Source organism: Echiichthys vipera (genome assembly GCF_963691815.1).
Source record: "Echiichthys vipera genome assembly, chromosome: 18".
In the NCBI taxonomy this organism is placed as follows: Eukaryota; Metazoa; Chordata; class Actinopteri; order Perciformes; family Trachinidae; genus Echiichthys; species Echiichthys vipera.
In genome coordinates, this window is record NC_139843.1 from 12941195 (window position 1) to 12964306 (window position 23112).

The following is a 23112-nucleotide window of genomic DNA, read 5'->3' on the forward strand; positions in this document are numbered from 1 at the left end:
TGCCAAGATGGTGACAGCAGGAGCCGCCCACACTGAGCTTCGTACTGGGTTTTCAGAGACATATTGGCTGACGTTACAGAGACTTTTTTACTCCTCCCCCCTCTTTTCTGACTCATTTTCATTCAGGTGGAACAGCTGTAAGCAGAACAAACAAGGAGCCAACAACTGCACAGCCAACCAGAACCAGACGCCATCACCTGAGGGAGAGAAGCTGCACAGTGACAGCGGTATTTCTGTGGACAGCCAAAGTCTGCAGGAGCAGCAGGGCCAGACTCAGGCACAGACAGGTAACACACTAATACCTGTACCTGAACAGAGGCCACTCCTGTAATAACAAGAAACACAATAGCCCTAATTCATCAAACCATTGTACTTAAATTGGACGTAAGCACGCTTCAGCAAAGTCAGTGTTTATTTGCTGCTGAATGCCTCTGGTAATGAGTTTCTTCTCATCTATAAATCAGTCTGATGGGTTACTGTGAATGTACGTACAGACTTAACACTGAGCTGTCCCATTTCCCCTCTGGAATGAATCGTTTCATGGCATCACCTTGAATACGACCTTTACTTACTATCTTACTGTAGCAAATCAGAAAACTTGGATAACAACACTGACAGAGCTGAATTATTTGTTTGTTGTTGGGTTTTTTTTGCACCATGTGCCCCTGGCAATTTCCAGCCCTGCCCTGACAAACCAGTTTCAGAGAATTCAGGACTTTTGAAACATGCTTATGCACATATGGAAGAAAATAAAAATGGTGCAAGCAGGAGAAAATAGCAGTGCTATTTTAAAGGTCCCATATTATGCCCATTTTTAGGTTAATACTATATTTTTTTTTCATATGGTCTGTCTGAATATACCGGCATTCACCCTCTGTCTCAAATGCTCTATTTAAATGCCCCCATCACTTCCTTTTTGGTAGTAATTAAAAGTAATTAAGTAGTTACAAATGAACAGGATGTAGGTAGAATCCTTACTGTGTTTCCTTAGTCGGTTATAGAGAGTAATTTGTGGGGATTTCTCAGAATATTTTGACGTTTTAATAAAATATTTAAGTATTCTTTCATCACACCAAGCTAAATATACTCAAATAAAAAATTCAAATAATGAAATGACCTTGTTTTTTTCCCCTCTGCAGTTGTCACCGTGGATGAAGAGCCCTGTTTGCTCCTTCCTCTCCACACCAGAGAGAAAGTCGAGAAGCTGCTGTTCAGCGGCAGTGAAGGAGATCACTGCAACCACATGGAGGACAGCGACTGGTGCAACCTGGCGGGCCTCCTGGGATACGAGGAGGAGCGGATCGCCACCTTCCAACAGGAAGAGCATCCTGTCCGCGCTCTTCTGTCTGACTGGGCGAGCAAGGACTGCGCTAGCATCGACACGCTGTGCACGGCGCTGCGCAAGATCAACCGCAATGACATCGCCCAGAGTCTGGTGCTAAGCCCAAGTGCTGCAAAGCCCACCGCGACTTCTGTGGTGTGATTTAAGCTTAACAGTGAGCAAACAACCTTAACCTTAAATATTCTTCTATGGCCTCCCTCACTGTATAACTGATGCTAAAAATGCTTTAAGCTATTCCCTCATGAAGCCAGCAGTCAAAAATCATGAGTCCTGAAGAATAGTTTCATGTTTAATCGAGGAATAAGACAGGGAGAGATTAGGTAAAACACCTGAATGAATATCAACGTAACTAATCAAAACAAAAGCCTTCACTTAACCATCAGGATGTGCTTATAATCATTCTTTCTCACATTTTAAAAGCCACACAATGTAAAGCGTTAGGAAAGTGTCTATAAGATTTCCATTTTTGAGCCCTGATATCCACTTGCCTTTTGGTACTATTTTACATCCAACTTAGTGTCTCCTGACTTATAACCATGAAGCAGCAACAGGCTTAGAACTGAACTAAACGCGGAGACCTGGCTCTTTCATTCATAAAACTAGACCCTATGCATCTTTATTCTTAAACAGTCATAGTCAGTTTGTCTCTTACTTATAGTGTTCATAAGCCAGTGTTTAAATGTTACTTTACAAATCTATGCTACCAAAGAGGAGCAAACGTCTGGAGACCATACCTGACAAGCGACATTATTTACATGCCAAGTTAGACAACCTGAGGAAGGATGCTTGGACGTTGAACCTGTTCTCATTTCGGCATAAACAAAGTGTCCAGCTATCTTATTTGAAATACTTGTAACTGATTTAAGACATTAAGCTACAGCACACGGGGAATTACTCTCAACTAAGTGGTTTCTGCAGACTCTTCCTTTTTCCGACAAGTGCTTTAAGAACTGCTGGCTGGACTTTGCCAATAGGTGGTCTGTGTGGGGTGGGCCATTGACCGAGGCAACATGAGACACTATTCTATGTGCTCAGACCTATCTGCATAACACAGGAGCTCCCACACAGACCCCTTCAAACTGACCCTGAAAAGGGAAGGACGTGGAATTCAAAAGTAACAACTATGTAGACTGTATGTACATAGGCAGACAAGTGCACACAATACACATACAGTGTACATACACACATAGACCTACAGTATGTAACCATGCATGCATGTACTGCACACACACACACACACACACACACACACACACACACACACACACACACACACACACACACACACACACACACACACACACACACACACACACACACACACACACACACACTAACACACACACTAACACACACACACTAACACTCTTAATCGTCGTTGATGACACAGACAACTTCAGATCTTGCCATATACTGTATGGGACACTCTCAAGAGGGGACCATATGTTGTTTAATCTCATTATAGTAGCCAATATAAGGTTCATCTGTATCTTTGAATGCCTAAATGCCTAAAATCCATTTAATTTGCAATGTGTGATATAGATGGCTAACAGTTAACAGCATGCAAAAACTAGCAACTCTTTGAAAAAAACGCATACAGAATAATCAGGATGCAAAACAAAAACTCCAGTGTTTTCCTCTTTTTCCTTTATTTCTCAGGGTATCTTGTATGATTGTGTCACTACATCAATATAACACATATAAATGCACCCTCTATAGACACTGTGTTTATTCAAAGCAGTGATTCTTGCAACTGACAATCCTTCAAACAGGTGAATAAGAGAGTTAAACGGGCCAGAGAAAAAAGAAAAAGGGTGTCTTCTTTCCTCATTGTTTGAAACAATGACCTCTGGATAAAAGGCAAGTCAGTGGAGACATAAGTCAAAGGATGTGGGATGATCCGACTGAGGGACGGCGGAAAAGTTTTGGATTACTTAAATGTAAAAGGTGAAACCCAGGATTCTGCACTTGTGTTAATCAGCTTGTTTATGTTTAAGCATGCATTCCTCTCCTGATGGCATGGTATGTGCTTTTTACATGTTGTGTTGCACCTATTTGGGTTGTATTTGTCAAAGCATACTTCATTTATTTTTTTTATTATGTTGATATTATTATTCTGCCAACTGAGGACCCTTAGCACCTATTGGTTTTCTTCCTTTTGGGGGGGAAATAATTGAAGGAGCAAATAGTTTACTATACTAAACGTACCTTTATCACCAACTTCATCTGTTACTTTCAGGTACAGATTGTACATTGTTACTAACCACTAGCATATTGAGCTTCTCGCTGTAGTGTTACTTTAAATGAAGGTATTCTCACTCTACTCTCTACGGGTTATGTATTTTAATTCCTAAATAACAACTGTAAATTGTATTATGTTTCTCTTATTGTTCTAGAGTCTAGTACTTAAATGTGTAATTATGTATGTCTGTTTTGCATCACAAGTGCCTGGGAACTATTTCAGGTGTTCGCTGATGTTGTACATTAGTTGTTTTTAGCTGTTTTTGTAAGTACAATTTATTTGGTTTTTTTTTTTAACTTGTAAATATTTGTCTTTTTCTAGTTTTTATTTTAGTTAAAGCCTAGAAGGCTCTACTGTACATAATGTATGTGAATGAGACGTTACAATATCAATGATGTCCTAGTTTAAAAGCATAAAAAGGGCAAAAGGAAGGTAGGTGCCTTTGTGAGGTACATAGGCCTAGTACAATTAACAAATCATTCACTGTGTATTTACGCAGTGTGTCATTAAGACCAAACATTAATGGGGGACACAAATTTAAAGACATTTAAGGTTAATCGGAGCTGGAAAGGCTCTAATGAAACACCACCTGCCACCAAACTCAACTTTACAACACTATAATACACTGATTTGATCGCCCGATACAGTAAGTCAAACATTTTGCAGTGTGACATTTTTGGAAATATGCTTAGCTTTCTTACAGAGAGTTAGGCCTAGATGATAAGAGCAATATGTGATGTTCAATATAAGGATACAGCCAGCAGCTGGCTAGTATAGTTTAGCATAAAGACTGGAAACAGGGGAAACCAATAACGTAAATAGTCTGGTGCTGGGAGGCAGATTATTTCCTTTGGACAGAGCCAGCTTAGCGGTTTCCCTGTTTCCATGTTTTATGATGTTAGGCTAAGCTAACTGACTGCTGACCACAGCAGTATCAGACAGACGGACTAATTGAAAAGTTATAGAAAATTAAATATGGTAAATTAGCAGTTAGCAGGACAGAGAATACTTGACAGATGCTTTCAATAATCGCCATTACTGCATATGCCCACCCTGAAAGCCCTTATTACTATAACTCAGTCAAGACTATCTTCAGAGGTGTGAACTGCTTCTGAAGATGGAGGCTTTTTTTGGACAGTATTAGTTGAATTGATAGAAATGAGGGATTGAATTGAGTAACAGTGACCACATTGAATTGCATGTATAGCTACAGTAAACCCAACTTAAGTGGACAGGTCATGATATTGCACTTGATAATTACAAAGTAGTCAGATGGAGATTTGAGGATGGATGGGGGCTTAAAGGCTGTGTTTGGAGGATAAGGTATTTTAAAAGCCCTGGTGTTTGTATCGTAAGATATCATACAGATTTTTGTGCGGAGCTCTTCGTACGATATCATACGTACGGACCTGTTCATGAAAATTTGTTGAATGTAGCTCATGGTGACAAGACCGACAGTGCACCCAGACTGAATTGTACAGATCTGAGAAATACTGAATGTTCCTTGTATACTAATACATATACTGTACAATACTTAATGTGAATTTACAAAATTCCACCAGAAAAGCAGTAAAACCAATAAATAATAAAGCTCTTAAATCCAATGCAACAATGCATTTTCATTTTCATTTCATTAACCTTTATTTAACCAGGAATATTCCCATTGAGATGTAACATCTCTTTTAGGGATCCCTGGCCAAGACAGCAGCGTAAACATACGTTTCACATTTAAAACCAAAACAACACACAACTAAACATGACACACAACTTAACATGATAACAGCATTAAAACTAAAAAAGCAGATCCGTGCAAATTGTATTTAAAAAGTCCTTAATCCTGCTTTTACAATGGTCTATGCTAATGAGGAAGTCCAGTTTGAAATGATCCTGTAGTTTATTCCAAGGTAGGGGTGCTAAATATTTAAAAGCACTTTTACCAAACACAGTGTTGGTTCGAGGAACATAAAAAGACTGCTGGAAAGGCTGCTCTTGCCTCCACAGGAACAAAAGCTCAGACAGAGGTGTCCTTGGGCAAGACACTGAAACCTGAATTGCTCCTCGTCCTGCGCATGGGAGTGTAGATGTGGCATGAATGGCTAGATTCGATGGTATGTAGATGTCCACTGCCATCAGTGTGAATGTCTGTGTGAAATTATAAATGTGACAAGTAGTGAAAAAGCGCCTTTAGTAGTCAGAAGACTAGAAAGGCACTATATAAGTACGAGTCCATTTACCATTTACCATAAAGAATCAACCAACTAGGGGCTGCTATATAATAGAGTAGGATGAAATACCATATAGATTTTTAAAGATTATTTAGAATGTATTGGTTCATGTGGATTATGTATTTAATAGCATATTTATTTATTTAATATTGTACACTTTGGAGCTTCATGGTTGTGCCCTGGATCCTTTTGTATTTTGCCCTCAGGGTGGAGAAGGTCTGTGCATTTTCCTCAAAGGCCACTAAAGTCCTTCTGACATGTAATCCAAGCCAAATGTGACAGACTGATTACTGGAAGCTTCAACAGTTGCAGCCCAAGGAGGGATGGAAGAGGAAGGGGGGACTGAAAAGGGGGAAAAGTAGGATGACTCTTCAGCTTCATCAAACTGACTGCATGAATTATGGCTTTGCGTGTGGCCTATGTGGCAACAGCAATATAATACTATGACAATAAAAAAAACAGCCTGTCAATGCAATTAGACTTACTCTGGTGAGTGATACGGCAAGGTAATGGTGTGTGAAATGACACATGTTAGCACAGGTTCCCACTGGTTTTGTACTTTTATGTCACTCTAGGCTTAAACAAGCAATAGTATTAGAAGTGTGAAAATATTGTGACGGTTTAATGTGCCTTAGGGTTGAAAAGTAAACTATTATTTGTTTTAATTCATATATGTACCATAGAAAATTCTAATTGATGTTGCCATTTAAAAAAGATTAAGACTTTATTAATTACCAGAAGAGAAATTAGCATATAACAGAAATACAAGAAATAGTCTAAAGAGGTAGAAGGGAGATAAAAACTTTAGATAGATAGATAGACAGACAGACAGACAGACAGACAGACAGACAGATAATGCCATTAAAAATACAGTCAAACCATCCACAATTACTTTGTAATGAGAAAGTCAAACTTCCTGTTCCACTAGGCTCCCAATCCAATTAAACTTGATATAAGTTAGCAACAGTCTTTCCCCTGTGTTCTTTCTAACTCCATCTAGACCCGTTTCTGCTTGTTCAGATCAGAACTGGCATCAACAGGTTCTGACCCGGTCGCAGTACCCAGGATCAGTTTCTAAGTGAACCGTGATTCAAATGGAAAACATATTCTCCAGCTAACTGCTGCTAACCTCCAGTGAGTCGTTAGTGAGGAATGTTTGATGTGGGAAGGGAACCATGTGTGCAGTGACATGTGGTGGTGAAAGAGGATAGGCCTTGTTGAGTTTAAATGACCACTTGAGTTTTGGCTTCATGTGGAACAGAGCGAAGAGTTGAAAGTGAAAAGTTATCTTTGCTAAGTCTGCAGAGCAACACTATTTATTATAATGTTAGTGGCAAATTTACATCATCTTGAACACTTCTGCATGCTGATATACATTATATTACGTAAGTTCCTCTTAGGTGATTCCTTCCTCATGATGTTTATTCTGAAAAGATGAATTTGAAGGCTAAATTATGTCACAAGGTTACATTTAATGTTTAAAACATTAAGCCACCGTTTAAGGAATACTTAGCTTTAATGCTGCTTCTTATTCTCTTGAAACTTTGAAACAAATGAATTCTCTTGTTGAATAAAATGATAAATGCATAACATTAGACTGTTATACAGTACATTTAAAAGCCCAATAAGCTATATTAAGAATTAGGTTGATCAAAGTATATAAGAAAGTTTTATGTTGAATGTAAAAATCACAAAAAAAGAAAGAAATACATTGACAGAAAGAGAGGATAATAACAAAATAAAACAAAGACACCTGAAATAAAGAACAAAAAGCTATGACAAAATGAACTTAGAGGAATGGAGAAAAGGTGATAATTCCAGTTCACTTGGCTAATTTACAACATGTTATGGTCAGTTTTATGACTCAGTTTCAGTGTGGTCTCAGAATAACATAAAGCTTATTTACTCTACATATCACCTCTGGGATAAAGTGAGAACGAGGAAACAGGACTCCCTCTGGACCGTCCAGAAATGTGAGGTTGTGAAACCTTTGCCATGTGAAAACCACAGGTCTCGCACAAAATAACAGCACAATACACAAGTATTTCTGCAGAACCTGAAATGGTAAGAAATGCTGACTGGATGGTAAAAAAACAGCCAGGCTGAAGAGTCAGAAGCAGATTTAAAAACTCCATGTAAGTTATTAGAAGTCATAGGAAGTTTGGGGTCCCCTGCTGCCTCCACTACCCGACCCCGGATAAAGGGTTGAAGATGAGAATGAGAATGTAAGTTATTACAGTATATTATACATGGTACAGTCAAATACTTTACCTCAGTCTTCTGCCTTTTGTTCCTCATACCGTACCATACAAGTTCAGGCTATTCTCATGCAGTTTTCGTACATATAACAACGAAAAGTAATGCCCAGTAACTTGTGTGTATTACACATATTTATTGTGTGTGGATTCCCAATAGTGATAGCATGGTGGCTTGGTCAGGAGGGAGGTTGGGATAGTGGCTGGCTCAAAACACAGGACTTTAAGCCAGAGGAGCGAGGTTCCATTTTGGTCTGCACTAAACCAATTCACATCCTAACCAAGTGTTTTTCATGCCTAACCCTAACCATCATCTTTTGTTGGCTAAAATCGTTGTTTTTTTAGTGTTGTTGAACTTCTGGTTTAGCGATTTTTAGCTGCCTTTTTTCCCTGATCCATTATGGCTTTTCTTCCAATCCTAAACCCTTATCATCACCTCTTGTTGGCTAAAAGCTGTCACACAACATTGTTTTTTGTGTGTTGTTGCACTTCTGGTTTAGCGTCTCTTGACTTACGGTCTGGTCCTGCGGTCCGTCAGTCTGTTTTTCCGCATGAATTTCTGTGCATAAGTTTTCGTAGAATTTGGTACAGAAATATTCATGAGAACACGTTGACAAGTTGGCACAGTGTTTTTTCAAAAGGCTATCATGAGATGAGGTCAAAAGGTCAAAGGTCAGAAGTGTCTTCATCTTTACGACCAAGTAAGGCGCATCACTCCAAGGTTCTCAGTAGACGCTCATGATGATGTACAACTGATGCAGATCATTCCAGACGACGGCACACGTGTTCTCTTTGGTTATGGAGGAGTTTAACAGAAGATCAAACAAAAGGTGCAACCTTTGAAAGTAGCAAAATGGTGTTCTTGAACAGGGCAGTAGAGAAGAAGTGACTGATCTCCTCTGGAGTCAAAGGTCTGTGTCTGACAAAGTAATAGAGGTGGAGCAATTTTCTTTTCTTTGTCAGGCATGAATGTGAGGGTCGGTTTCAATCTGTGTTCTGTTTACAGTACATTGAAGGTTGGGTTTGAAAGGATATCTTCCTAATACAGCAAATTAATTCAGAAACAGTTTCTCTCCTCTAACCATACAGCAACATTCACACACTTATGAGGGTAAACCAAAAAGCCAGGTTGTTAAGAGGACTGTGATTGTGAATCTTGACAAAGTTAAACACCTACAGCACGTCCTCATTCACAGTAATAGTAAACTCAAGCAAGGGCTCCAGATGCGAGGAATCCAAATACGATCTTTTACTAAACATAACTGAGTAGTTGTTTTTTTTTAATTCACAATGTTAAAGAATTTAAACATGACTTTGTCCATTCCAAAATCAGGTTTTTAATCAAATGTCACCAATAGACTGTAAAAAAATACTTTTTGGTTGATTTCCTCTTGACTAAAACATCAATCACATGTATACAAACGCAATACTTACCTTATGTTGACATTATTTGTGTTTTTGGTGTTTTTGCATGTTACTGTAAATCCATCCTGTACTGTATACTGTATGACACATGGAGATCCTGCACAGAGTTCTGGCTGTGTTCTGGTGTTTACACTTGGCTACTCAGAGGGGACCACGTAACCCATCGCTTTTACAAGCTGTCCATCTATAAAAATGAAGTGATGTGGTTTCCCACTCTGTTCTATTATTCTGCTCTTCTTCCTCCTCCTCTCCCACCTGCCTCTGTTTGCTGGAACAGAGAGTGAGCCTCTGCCAGCAACGCGCACAATTAAGTGAAGAGTGATGAAATTATATCTCCGGCCCGGACAAATGGAGGGATGAGGGGATAGAGAGGCAGAGAGTCCATTCTGTGTCCCTCTGGGACCAAGGGAAATTGTATTAGGCTTATAATAGAGCCATTTTTCACCTCCATCCACATCAGTCTGTTATACAATTTCTCCTCCTGTCTTTTCCTCTCTCCTTTCTCCTCCTTAAAGATGGTGCATCATGGTTTACAGTCCTCTCCTCAGAAAACCCTTCTCTTTTCTATGAACTCTATTCTCTGCATTGTATTTCACCTGTCTACTCTCTATCGCAGTCCCCCTACTTTTATTTCACTGCCATATGATGAAAATGAGACAGAACGTGCCTTACTGCCCTCAGAAAAATGCAGTAAAAAGTCACAAAAGTGCATTCAAATACAGTATGAAACTGATCCAACATTAAGTAACACTTATACAAAAACAATGTACAATGCATTCAACCATGAAGATACAACCCAACATTAGAATTATGGGAGTACACATTCCTTAGAAACGTCGTGAACTGATGGATTATAAAATGTCTGCGGCCTTGAATCAGGTGATTAAAGCTTCACGATGGTGATGTGCTTTGCAGAGGCACAGCTTTTATTGTCCACAATCATTCCATTTTTGGCAACGTTGAAGCTTTAATGTGTTTAGTAGGAAGTGACAAAATAAGGACCATTTGACACAATTCAACGAGCGTCATTTGGAAGCTCGTAATTGGCGAGGCATTCCAGTTGGTGGCTTTTTCAGCAAACAAGAAAGTATTTATTTGTTTATCATGGGTTGGTTCAAGGGGAAAATGTCATTAAAACCTTACTGGTTTAATTGCATTTTATGTAAAACCACATATATTCCCTTTTTCTATTTGTGTCCCATCTGCTTACCAGGTGGTACACACACATCAGCTGTGCCATTAGAAAATATTCATGTTTGCCACAGATTTCATAAGAATGTCACCCAGGAAACAGTTTTGAAAGAGAAAATTGATCTAGTGGGAACTACATCAACAATACGTCAACCACAGACAGAACCATTGTTTAAAATGTTGACTTGCTTCATCACGTTCATGTGAATATTTTGGACATGCTTCCTCCTTCTTTTGTTCGTCTGTCCTGACAAGTGACTCACTGAACCAACAGAGCCTTAACGTCATAACAGAAAGAAAAAAAAAGATCTACAGCACGATAGCAATCACACTAAGACAACCATGATATCTCCAAAGCCTGATCTGCACCTACAGGTACAAACACACTGCTTGAATGACACTGATACTCTGAGCCAGATGTACATTTCAAACGCCTGTCAAAGTAGCTTTGAAACCTTGTAAGCACTTAACATGAAATAAGAGAATATTAGCAACGTAACAACTTCACATCCATGATGTCTCAACTAGAAAGTAAGAGCAGTATTGACATGTGTTAGAATGAAAATATGTTTGAGGTAGTAAAGGTATGAGTACTAAGAGCTTGAAAAGGAGTGCTTGCCCTGAACAGCTTTATATTGTGAGAACTGACAATAAATACATACAATTTAAAGAGAGATGATGCAACTACTAAAACAGCACAATATGTTCTTACAAATGAAAAGAGTTAGGCGTCTGTTGACGTGTATCAAGGATTGTGACACCAAAAAAAATGTATCCACTGACTTACAGTTGTCACATAAGTCTATGGGAAGAAAGTTTTTTGGGGCTCAGTTGCATGTGTGATCGGACACAGAAGTTGTAACTCCACCGTTTGGCATGTGTCAAGTTGGCTACAAAGCCCACCTCCCCAGCCGGGGGCCTGCTATGATTAGTAGCTTATGTCGCTAATGTTGGCAGACTTTAGATAGATACTGCTGTGCAACTAATAACTGAGTCAATTCATTGACTTTGTGACTCTACAGGTGCTATTTCAATTGGGAGATTTATAGTAAAGCGAGTAAACTAATAGCATCGACCACAATAAGTGAATTGTAAAAAGTCTTTGGTAATTAGACCCCACAGTGATGATATGATTAGTTCAACAATATTCTCCCGGGGGTCTAGACACTGGTGGTGGTGAGAAGGTGAAGAGAGTTGGCTGGGGATCTGGATGAAGGATGTGGAGCAGGATTGGGCATTGGATGTGATGGAGACTGGAGGTGAATGGGGTGGAGGGAGGGTTGTATCAATTCACACTGAAATGACAATGACAACAGCAGCAGAGAGCAGATTTAAAGTTTGCAGCAATAATGTGATAGGCTAAGGGAAACTGTGACAGAATCTTGTTGGTGTAACGCCCGTAATCAGCAGATGGAGTCGGAGCCACAGTGTGGGAGACAAAGATTGTGAATGAACGAGAATGTAAAGGGAGTGTTCCCCATTGGACTCTCAAATGTTATCATTGAAGGTCTGTGGATTCAACTGTAGTTGGGAGCTCTCTGGCTCAAAGTTGGAAACCACTCCAGGTCAAGTCTGTGGTGAGAGCATAGACTGTACAAAAAAAAAATAATGGATATAGCCTCTCCGTTGACGTCTTTTCTCTCAACTCGATCCAATCGTACTCACCTACAGGAGTCGCCATCTTTTCAGATTTTGTCTCTGCCTCATATCCTCTTACCAAAAAAGGGCATTGATATGACGTTGGGGGGATGGAGATACGTCCATCTGGCTGATGTATACATCTGAGGTGAGTGGATAGCACTGTTGCCTCACAGCAACCTCCTGGTTCGAATCCCGGTTGGGGTCCTTCTGTGTGGAGTTTGCATGTTCTCCCTGTGTCTGCGTGGGTTTTCTCCAGGTTCTCCGGCTTCCTCCCACAGTCCAGGAAAACACTATTGTGGGGGCTTGGGTGAGAGGTGTTTAAACAGAGCCAGACTAGCTGGTGCAGATTAAAATTTATGGTACAGACATGAGGAAGATATCAGTCCTCTCTCCTAAGAAAACAAATGAGCTCATTTACCAACCAAGATTTCTAGTGCTTTGAACGTATTGCCAAACATTGTACCTGAAGGTCTTCTGGGCACTCATCCAGCTTTTGCCAAAACATGTTAACAGGATGGTTTCTTCAAGACATGCATTATTTGTGAACTGTCCACTATATCTGTTATCTGGACGGAGCATACAGGAAACTAGAACTCCGTCCCCATATACTGCCTCATGAAATCGGATTTGCCTCCAGAATAGCTGAGGACAAGCGTTGATGTTCTGCATCTCATATAATACACAGGCTTAAGTTTCAATCCCAGCCATCTCTGTGGTGAATGCAGGTATAGAGTGGTGATCACGATGTCACATTGATATGGCCTCTAAATAAAGGAGTGATGTAATGTTGCACTGTGGATGTGGAAAAAGGACACAGGAGCAGATTATTGTACTCCAAAAGATAATACAGCTCTCTAGGATGACATGGACCTTTCCCACATATTTCTCGACATCCAAGAAAGAGAAACAGCCTGTGGGTTTTGGTACTTCATCTCTCTGGTTTTTTTTTTGTGTAATGAAGATACTGATACTGTACGAGTCAGGCAAGACATTTTTTCATAGCATCCTGTGAATAAAGAACTTATAGTTCTAGAGATGCCAAAATCTTAAAAGGTAAAAGGTTAAAAGTGATCCTTTTGGTCTACCGTTTATATGCTAAGGATGCAAATTTATAAAGCAATTTCCCGAATGAGTTTTAAATGGGCTTCTTAATAAAATGCAATCCTTCAGGGAACAATACTTCCCATAAAATGTGACAATGCTCAAGAATCTGGTGGTTAGAAGGTCCAGGATATGACCTTACATGGTGAAGAATCCTGCAAATGTACGTTTCTAAGTTGTTTCCACTGTATTGTTCAGGTATGTCCATGATCTGTGATGACAGACAAGAGGCCCAATCGGTCAACATCAGTTTTAGTGTTGTCCTGAGGCAGAATGTGTTGCAGCTTGTCTGTTTGTGATGTACGCAAACTGCATTGGGGATTTTGAGAATCAAGAGTGGGAGTATTTCTAAGAAAACATAAGTGGAACCCAAAACACCTCAGTGACACTTGATAAGCTTGGTTAAGCATATACACAGAGGGACGCACGCCTCGTTGAATGGTTTTCACGCCTTCTGAATGGTTGAAAGACAACTGATTCATCACACAAAAATACAGAACAAATGTCTTTGAACGCCCCTGTGTATCCTAAGGGATCTTTGGTAATCCACTGTTTAAAAGGCTTTCCTTTCAGTTTAATTCAGTAAGGCTTGGATTGCTGATGTCTGTGTACCACTCAGCCAATAGCAGAGTTTTGCAGCTAATGCTGGTGGGGCCCATCTGCAGCACCTGTGGAGGGCTGGCCCGTCCCTTCAGGATAAATACAGCTGTCAGAACTGCAGAAATAAGATCAGGGACAAAGTTATGAGAAAGTTAAGCTCTCTCTTTGTAGTTAAAATGACATGTTCTGAACTTTTTGGGTGCGCTTGGACTTAGCAGTAAATAAAGTAGACTATAAACCCCCGGGCAAACTTAGGGCCCCTTACACTGTGAAGGTTGGGCTATCCCGACCAGAAATGATAATCATCTTTGTTCTTCAATCACAAACAGTAGATTGCAGCATGAAACACCCCCTGATCCAAGACTATATACTGCACTAAATATCACACACTTGCATGGCTTGAAATCTCCTAAAACTTGGATAACATTTCAGTCTCAGATCCAAAAAAACAAATGTGTTACGAGAAGAATGTTCAGAAAACAACAAATGCAAACACGGAAACTATATCGCAGCCATACTAGCACAAGAATCTTTTGGCAACTTTTTTTTACATGGTTTCTATTGTGTTTAATGAATGAGACCCTTGTCTGTCTGAATAAATCAAGTTTAATGTTACTGCCCTTTGTTCTCTTGCCTCAAGATGAGATGACGAAGTGTCTTAAATATGCCAATGCACACGGACATGTTCAGCTAGAGCTTTGCCAAAAGGGTCATTGGCGGTTATTTTGAGCAGAAGTGAAAACAAACAGAGCTCTCTCTAGTTGTTCCATGTTATAGTGGTCCAGTACAACACTCATCCTGCAGCTCACGTTTGCTTTGTGTTACGATTTACAGGTGACACATTCAGGAAAACATCAACACCTGAAATCGTTATTGTGTAGCTCAACCAAGATTTTACTAGGCCAGACTCACTGCCTATCACAATCTATTAGATTCCTTATCTAAAGATACAGATTAATCCTACTGTATCTATGGTCCTTCATTTGGTTTTGTCTGTACACTATCCACAATATCTACACATCTTGAGGAACAGAATCCTTACACAGATTCCGATACACAATCACATATCAACATCACGTCCAAGTTATATTTATATATATTTATGCGTCCATGTGAACAGTTGAAAGTGACAAAAAAAATCAAAAGGACACTCGTTTACCCTCAGGTGATCTCCTCCTCTTCAGTATGGGCCGTGACCTCTTGGGCCGAGTTTAACCAAGAGGGTCATCATGTCTGTCTGGCACACAAAACAACAGATATTCTGGCATTCAGCCCTGTTCGTCTCAATCCCATTCTCCTCTTCCCATTCCAGATTTGTTCAGAGGCATCGCCGAGTGTCAGGTTTAGCTACAGTATCGGCTGTCAGGGATTGGAGTCAGATCAAAGTGGGATAGTGAAAAGAGCGAGATCAAAACCCCGACTCCTAACCGTACAAAGAAGCTAAGACGCAAACCCCCCTCCCCTGGGAGTTGTAATGGGAGCGGCCGACTTCCCCTGTGCACTACAGCCATTTGGGCCAACCCGAGGGAACCACAGCGGAGGACAGCATGCAGCCAATGATGAGTCCTTGCATAGCATGGGCCAAGGCTAAACGATCCCTATACCTTACCCTAGTCAAGTGCCAACTTACTGAAACTCCTGTGCTGACCCATCAAAATATATGTCCTGTGATTTGTAAAACTCATTAATTGCAGCACATCCTACACTCAACAGACCAACGTGTTCTCATCAACAGGTTTGTAGGATATTGTAAGAAAAATGAAGTGCAAAATTTAAATGATATCTTACGAAATATGATGTCATAATTAATGCAGGCAACTGGAAGTGGATTGCGACAGTTATGTTTCATTACGTTTAGGACACAAAAGGTGACGGTTAGGTTTGGCATCAAAACAACTTGGTTAGGTCGTCATTGGGCTTAGTAATACCGGCACGCGAACACCTGGCGCCCAGGCAAAAGTCTTGTGTTTTGGGAACCATTCACCACCCGACCTACATGGAGATCAGCAGTCTTATACTACGGCACTTCATTTTAATACATGGATTACACACACAAAATAAATGCGTGAAATACACACGAATTGCAGTGCATTCACTTCTAGTTATAAATATGTGAAATACACACAAACTTTTGTGCATTTCTTTTCGTACATCATCGTACGAACCCTGAATGATCACAGCCTGAACAGACCCACATTCACCCCATCCTTGTTTGTGTCAATCTAGTGTTATCCTGTCTGCTGCTTCATGACGAACTGTCCTCCTCTTCCCCCTCCGAAACCAAGAGAAAATTGAGTTAGAACCGATCCGCTGCCCAATTTATCTCAAATCCTCAGCGATGCAGATCTAATTTCAACCTCTTAGTACCACAAACAGGAAGAAGAAGCCAGTCGATAAACAGCCCATGGTCACTGTTGGAGGGAGTGAAGTGGTGGTGGTGGTAAGGGGGAGGAAAGAGAATATGGTGACACAGTGGAAAAGGAAAGAAGGAGGGTTGTCATTATCTTTTGTCCAGTCCATCACTCACTCCATCAACCTCTGGCCTTCTAATTCCTGGGATAAACTTAATTAGAATATGTAGGCAAATTAGCTAAAAGCATTTTAAGTATATTGAAAAATCTCAGAAAGCTGCATATAATGTGGTCTGACCAAATGATGTGGCAGCTGGACATGGTAATTACATTTTTCCCACTACACATGCATACTTCACATATATTCTGAAATTGGCTTCATATACTCAAATATGAAGCCAATGCCAGAAGCATGTTAGCTTAGCACAAAAACAGGAAACGGAGAAATAGGTAGCCTGGTTCTGTCCAAATGCCCTTTTCATTTTAGTGAGCTTGGTGTCGGATTTTGCTACCTTTTGAGACCTTTCCTCCTCTTTCTAACAATTGTCCTACACTGAGCTAACTAGCTTCTGGAACTAGCATAAAGAGATAAAAGTGTCATCGATCTTCTCATCTTATTCTCTACAAAAAAAGCAAATGACCTCCATATTTACAAAAATGTCGAACAAAACCTTTCCCCAAAAAAATCAAGAAATTGCAGTTTCCCCTATCAACACTGTGTTAACACAGATTCACGCAGCAAGATGCAATACTGCACAACTGATGCCTGAATTGTATGATAAGGATATAAAGCCTGAAGCCCGATGCTCCATGTAGTGAACACTGTAAAAACATGAATCATATGGGAGCAGGCAGGGGGTTTCTCAACGGATGAAGAGTAAATATTTTTTTTTTTGCTTACTGTCACGTTTTGTCTCTGTCCTACTCTTCAGCCTCATTCCCACTTCCTCAGACTATTTTCAAGTTGCAATTTTCCATCTGTCCACCAGATGCTCCCAGACTTTCCCACCTTTCCCGGTCACCTGACTGCAACATCCATCTACACACCTGTTCCCACTTCCCTCATCTGCTCTGCCTGGTTTCACCGCCCACCTCCTCACCTGCATCATTCAGTCACCCACTTTCCCTCTGATTAGATCCTCCGGGCCTCTGTCAGTTTGTCATCATAGTTGTTTGCTGTCCTCCAGTTACTTGCCTGCTTTTTACCTCCCTGCCGGAGCTACTGCTATTTTGGATGTTATTTTCAATAAATCACTGAAATCACCCTGCTGCTATCTGTCTGCATTTGGGTCCAATCCCTGTTCCTGTATCAGCACACTTACACTTAATACGATTTAGTGACAATATGTTTTAAGACAACTCTTTAGCGATTCACTGAAAACTGTACTGCAGGTCTGACGACTAAAGGAAGCATGTCTTGGGTTGGCAGCAAAAGCAGATAGCAAAAGGAAGCGCTCTGTTAGACCTCTGATCTAATATTTCAAATGGATGGATTCTGGAGATAGCAAACAATATACATCATAATTATGGCATGTAATGGATTTTTAAGGATGAATAAGCATGACCGCAAGCAAATAGGAATTATTAGGGAAGAATAAGATATGATTTCCTTTTTGGTTTTATTTGACTTTGAATGGGACAATAGAAAAAATATGAACAATGATGAACAGCATTTCTTCTCTCTTGTGAGATGTAATTTCCAGAGAATAAAAATGTCACAGTAAATCCACGAAGAACACAGCATGAATGAAAGTCACGGTACGTATATTTCACTTTACAAAGTGCTGATTTTTCACACATGGTTTGCTAAGTCAATTTCATGACTTCTAGGATTGCAGCTACAGTCCCCTGACTGTCCAGCCTTCTCAGGGGTATAGAATTCACCAGGGAAATCGAATTACCCTTGACAGAAACAGTAGAAGGCCGGGTATTTCTCTATCCAGCGAGATCAGATCAAAACAAAAGGCCATGTGAACAACTAGAAAAACAAACAAAACGTCTCTTTTTTTTTTTTTATTTCTGTGCACACAGAGTTGATATACCTACAAGTATACCTGCTGATCACAGGAAGTCAATGGGCTTGTCAGTGTTAGAACTGCTTTTGTCTATAATTAAAGATTTAAGTTTAATTTTCCAAATACAGTCATTATGTCTATTTTTCAGTTCATCTTCACCACGATTGATGTCTCCTGCTGTAAGGATTTGGCAAAGACTACCCAGAGAACAATAGTAACAACAATAGAACTGACTTGCCAGTTGCAAGCCAGCTCTGGAAACTGCAAAAATGTCAGATTAAAAGCAGTAATATCTCACTGTTAGCCTCTAGTGAATAAATTATGATTGATTGAATTATTTACATGGCTGTCTTTAAGAAAAATGTTGTCATGTCAATATGAACACGTTGCAATATCTATTAAACCCTGATTGGCAGGAGACACTTTTTGGCCTCTCAACACATATCTTAAAATATATCACAAACTTATTTGCCCATGGAACCCCATAAAACATTAAATACATTGTTTTGTTTCTAGATGGCGTCATGTAACACCCTAAAGTGTAGTTAAAATTCTTGGTACGAACTAAAATGAGTTAAATATCAAGGGTTAATGGGTTTTTTTAAACAACAAAGTAAAACTTCTACTCAATAAAACTTGTTTCACATAAATCATCTCTGCATAAAGAATCCCAGAGGCCGAATCTGAGACAAGAGACTCAAGTTCAGATGTAATTATGCTGTGAGCTCCGTTGTGGTCAGTGGTGCTGACATGAGGGGAATAGGAGAGGTCAAACGTCAGATGGGACCATTCCTGACCCCTGCAACTCACCACACAGGGGACTTTATGAGCGAATCCAATTAAGCCCACTAAGCCCTCAGCATCTTGTAAAAGTCAACAAGCTATCACTCATATTTCCCTCTCTTCCCCATCCACCATTTTCTCCGTCTCTCTCGCCATTTTCCTTGTCATCCTGGGTCTCTTCTTACCTTCCTCCTGAGACTAAAAACTCCCAGGCTTGCTTCTAAAAACAGCTCAGATCCTAAGTGAGTATTGGGTTGTTGGCTCTGAGTTGGAAACTGTTTGGTAGACGATCGTTGCAAGGAAATCAGACCAAAACAAAGGAAAACTCTTTAATGATGGCTGTGTAGATATATTAATAAACAATTTAAACTCAGAAATACATATTTGAGTAGTTGCAAAGAAATCCTTAAAAATTTAATGCTGATTACCAGCTTGTTCTTTTCTTCCAGCCATCTTATATCTACAGCAGCTGTACATCAAGGAGAATATGATAAAGGTATCGCATGACAGCAGTTTACAAGTAAAGGATAAACTATGGCTCGCCACATATGGATGTTGTTAAGGTTGACATATGTGGATGGGTTCAAAAAGGTGGGACAAAACCTGTGGAGCTTCAGGAACTGTTTAGTTAATTCAATTAGATACAGGACAGATTAGTTAAAGAAAAGACAGAATAAATGGGAATGAAAAGAAAATATGTGGTACCAGAGAGGGGTTTAGGGACCACATGCATTTCAGGAAGATACATTATACCTTTGGTTTTGAGGGTAGAGAGTTCACAAAGAGTCTACTAATCAGGGTTGGACACTGCTTCCGATTCTTTGAAGCACCTTGAAGTCATGTTAGTTTGGTCAGTTAGTCGATCGGTCCATCGTTTTTTTTCAGACTGAAATATCTCAGCAACTATGACTTTGATGATCCCATGACTTTTCATCTAGTGCCATGATGAAGTTGACATTTTTGGTCCCATCTTGATCCCATCTTGTCACTCTTGTTAAATACAAGTCAAAATATGTAAATATTTTAAACAACATTAACTGTTAGAGTATTACAAAGCTGAAGATAAAGGGCTTCATAGTTAAAAAAAAATCTCTGGCAGGTGATTGGCTAAACCATCTGTCTATCATAATCTCACCGAAGTCAATCAGGAGAAAAGAGAAAACAACTTTTTCCATATAGAAAAGCCTTCAATGCCGTTATCTTCTTTCAATGAAGAAAAAAATTCAGTAGCAAGATAAGAGGCCCTACACATAAAACAAAGCAACAACAATGTAGTTAGCGAACCCAGAGTTTTTTAGTGTTTTGAAAGACTTACTAACTGGCCCCTGTATCAACTCCTCTCATAGTAAAGTCCATTCAAGCCGATTACCAAAGTCAATCCAAAAGGAAGGAGCCTATTGGTGCTTCGTTTTATGTGGAGGGACTCTTATCATGCTGCTGCAGAGGTTTGGTGTTATTTTGAGCAGTATTAGTGGTTAAAAAAGACGTTCAGGAAAAAAATTGTCTCTATGGCTTATGTGATGTATAAGTGCTGAAAAAGACCATGGGATGATTTTGCGCTGGAATTACACTTTAAGTTATTTTACAAACTGTACGTACAACTTTGAACTAAGGATAATTTCCTTTGCTAGTTTAAGTATACCTTTAAAATAGTGGACTTCCACTCTAAACCTGCCTTGTCATCCTGTGGAGCTCAGGCCCATGGTTTCCTGTAAAGCCTGGGCATGACATCAGATTCGTCACAAGGCTTTTTCTCAACAAAGGATGTCTGCTAAATAATGACTTCCAGATATCAGTTCCATTGTGTACTATGTATTATTTCTTGTGAGCGAGTCTCCGTTTCTCACTCGCATTCATGTTCACACATTGACTCTGAAAGCGTGCAAATGCCACATAAGCCATAGGATTAACCTATCATTTGTACACTGTCAGAGGAGCTAGGCTATTACATGAGAGACACGGAGTGATCAAACAATGACTCCAATATAAACAGACAGTATAAAAAGGGTGTTGGTCCTGTTTTGGGTACAGTAGTAGACTGTGAAAATTGCTTAATAATATTATACACGTGGCCTACAGTCTTTTTCCATTAAGCCAACAGATGTGAAACCTGATCTGTAATATAATCTGCACCTAACTTACCTGGATTGACAGTAGTGGACTGTAGAGCCTATGTATTGGACATAGTGCCCCTCTTTGAAGTCTACTGTATCATACGGCAACACCAATGACAAATTACATGTTATGGGTGTCTGGTAAGTGTTATGTCTACTGTAAGACTTACCCCGTACGACTGAGGACACGTTGACTGACAATAATGAATTTCACCCCCGAAGAGAAGACACGGGACACATGGGCTCTGTCAGCCTACACACTCAGCCCGACAAAGGAGGTTCAGTACAAAAGAGAGAAACCTGACCTTTTTTATCACTGACAGCTTCTTTCATGTCAAACGAGAACCATCCTGTATTAATGGTTTGGATTGTGGTTATTGTTATGTTTATGTGTCCTGTAAATACATCACTGTGATAGCATAGTGGAGTTTGCTTACCTACTAACTAATATTTCTAGATGCCTCTATGCAATTTAAAGATATATCGTCAAACTTTAAGTAAATAAGTTGCACTATTAAAAAAAAATTCTAAATGTATTCAGTCAAAAGAATTCATATCTCACACATACAGAGTTAAAGGTCCCATATAGTGAGGTTCATATTTGTATTATGGGTTTCTGCTAGAACATGTTTACATGCGTACTGCTCTCATAGTGTGTTTCTGAATATACCTGTGTTTACTCTGTCTGAAACATTTTGTTTTAGTTCCTGTCTCTTTAAGCCCGCCCTCCCGAAAAAGCCCTGTCTGCTCTGATTGGTCAGTGTTTCTGGGTCACCCACATCTGTTCTCCCGATGTCTCTGCACTGTCATAGCAGCTGGGGAATGACTGTAGTGTACTGTAACAGCACTTTTTTTTACCTATATACAGTAAAATATGGTGACATCACAACCATACAGAGGTCCTGACATTTCTTTTAAAGGCACAGTTTCTGAATACAGGCTGTATGCATTCTCTTTGGATTTAGGGTTTTGATACAGACATGTAGTGATACATGACAGTATTTATAAAACACCTCAACCTGCTTTATAATAAAAAAAGACATTGAAATCTTTCTTTTTACAATATGGGACCTTTAATCGTTCATATTAACCTTGATATTAAGGATTGTCACTAAGGAAATATAGATTTAATTATAATAAAGAATCACTGCAAAAGCCCAGAGGAAATAGCTGATTAACATGAATGACACTACAAAGACGACAGCAGCAGACACAGGTTTCATGAAAAGAGCCATATACGTAACCTTATGCTGCCCTCTAATGTTGAAAAGAAAAATGACTACATCTTTAGACCTCAGAGAGGGACACAAATCAGGAGTAATTTACCGGACACATTTCTAGATCTTCCATAACTTCTATAACTTTTTTTAGTAGATCACAACAGAGAAAAATAACTGATCTTGATTCTTAAAACTGTGCTCTGTGATTAAGTGACTGCTGACTGATTAATGTGTTGTGGTGTCATATGTCATATTCACATTTACTCTTTGTGCGCCTATATATGATCTCTCTAGATCAGAGTTTTGGCAGTCAGAAAACTGACAAGCAGGGTCAGCAGGGAGGTCAAATGGCCTGGAGCACTGCTCGCTTTCATCCTTTTGCCTGCAAGAGAACAACCAAAATACCAAACTCTAACTTCCGCTGTTAAATAAAGAGGTACTTTTCCACACATATGAACACTTTGCTGATGTAAATCAATATGTATTTGAGCCTCTTTACTCAGTATTTTATTCACTTCAAGTAAGTCAACAACTTTTCATAATCCACTTAATCCAAAAAAAAGTATTATAATTGAATATATGAGAAATATAACTTTTGTGCTTAATT

At 39.6% G+C, this 23112-nt stretch overlaps 2 protein-coding genes across 2 annotated transcripts in view; one reads left to right on the forward strand and one right to left on the reverse strand.

Moving 5' to 3' along the window:
- Nucleotides 1-5172, forward strand: part of ngfrb (nerve growth factor receptor b) — a 29596-nt gene extending 24424 nt beyond the window's left edge. Inside the window, exons 5-6 of the mRNA XM_083933290.1 lie at nucleotides 127-287; nucleotides 1140-5172. Of these exons, the coding sequence (XP_083789416.1) occupies nucleotides 127-287; nucleotides 1140-1483 (505 nt within the window). The 3' untranslated portion in view covers nucleotides 1484-5172. The remainder of the gene's footprint in view (nucleotides 1-126; nucleotides 288-1139) is intronic.
- Nucleotides 5173-13991: 8819 nt separating this feature from the next.
- LOC310960529 (IgGFc-binding protein) overlaps nucleotides 13992-23112 on the reverse strand; it is a gene marked incomplete at its 3' end in the record, with an annotated part of 41243 nt that continues 32122 nt past the window's right edge. Inside the window, exon 50 of the mRNA XM_083932243.1 lies at nucleotides 13992-14137. Coding sequence (XP_083788369.1) covers nucleotides 13992-14137 — 146 coding nt within the window. The remainder of the gene's footprint in view (nucleotides 14138-23112) is intronic.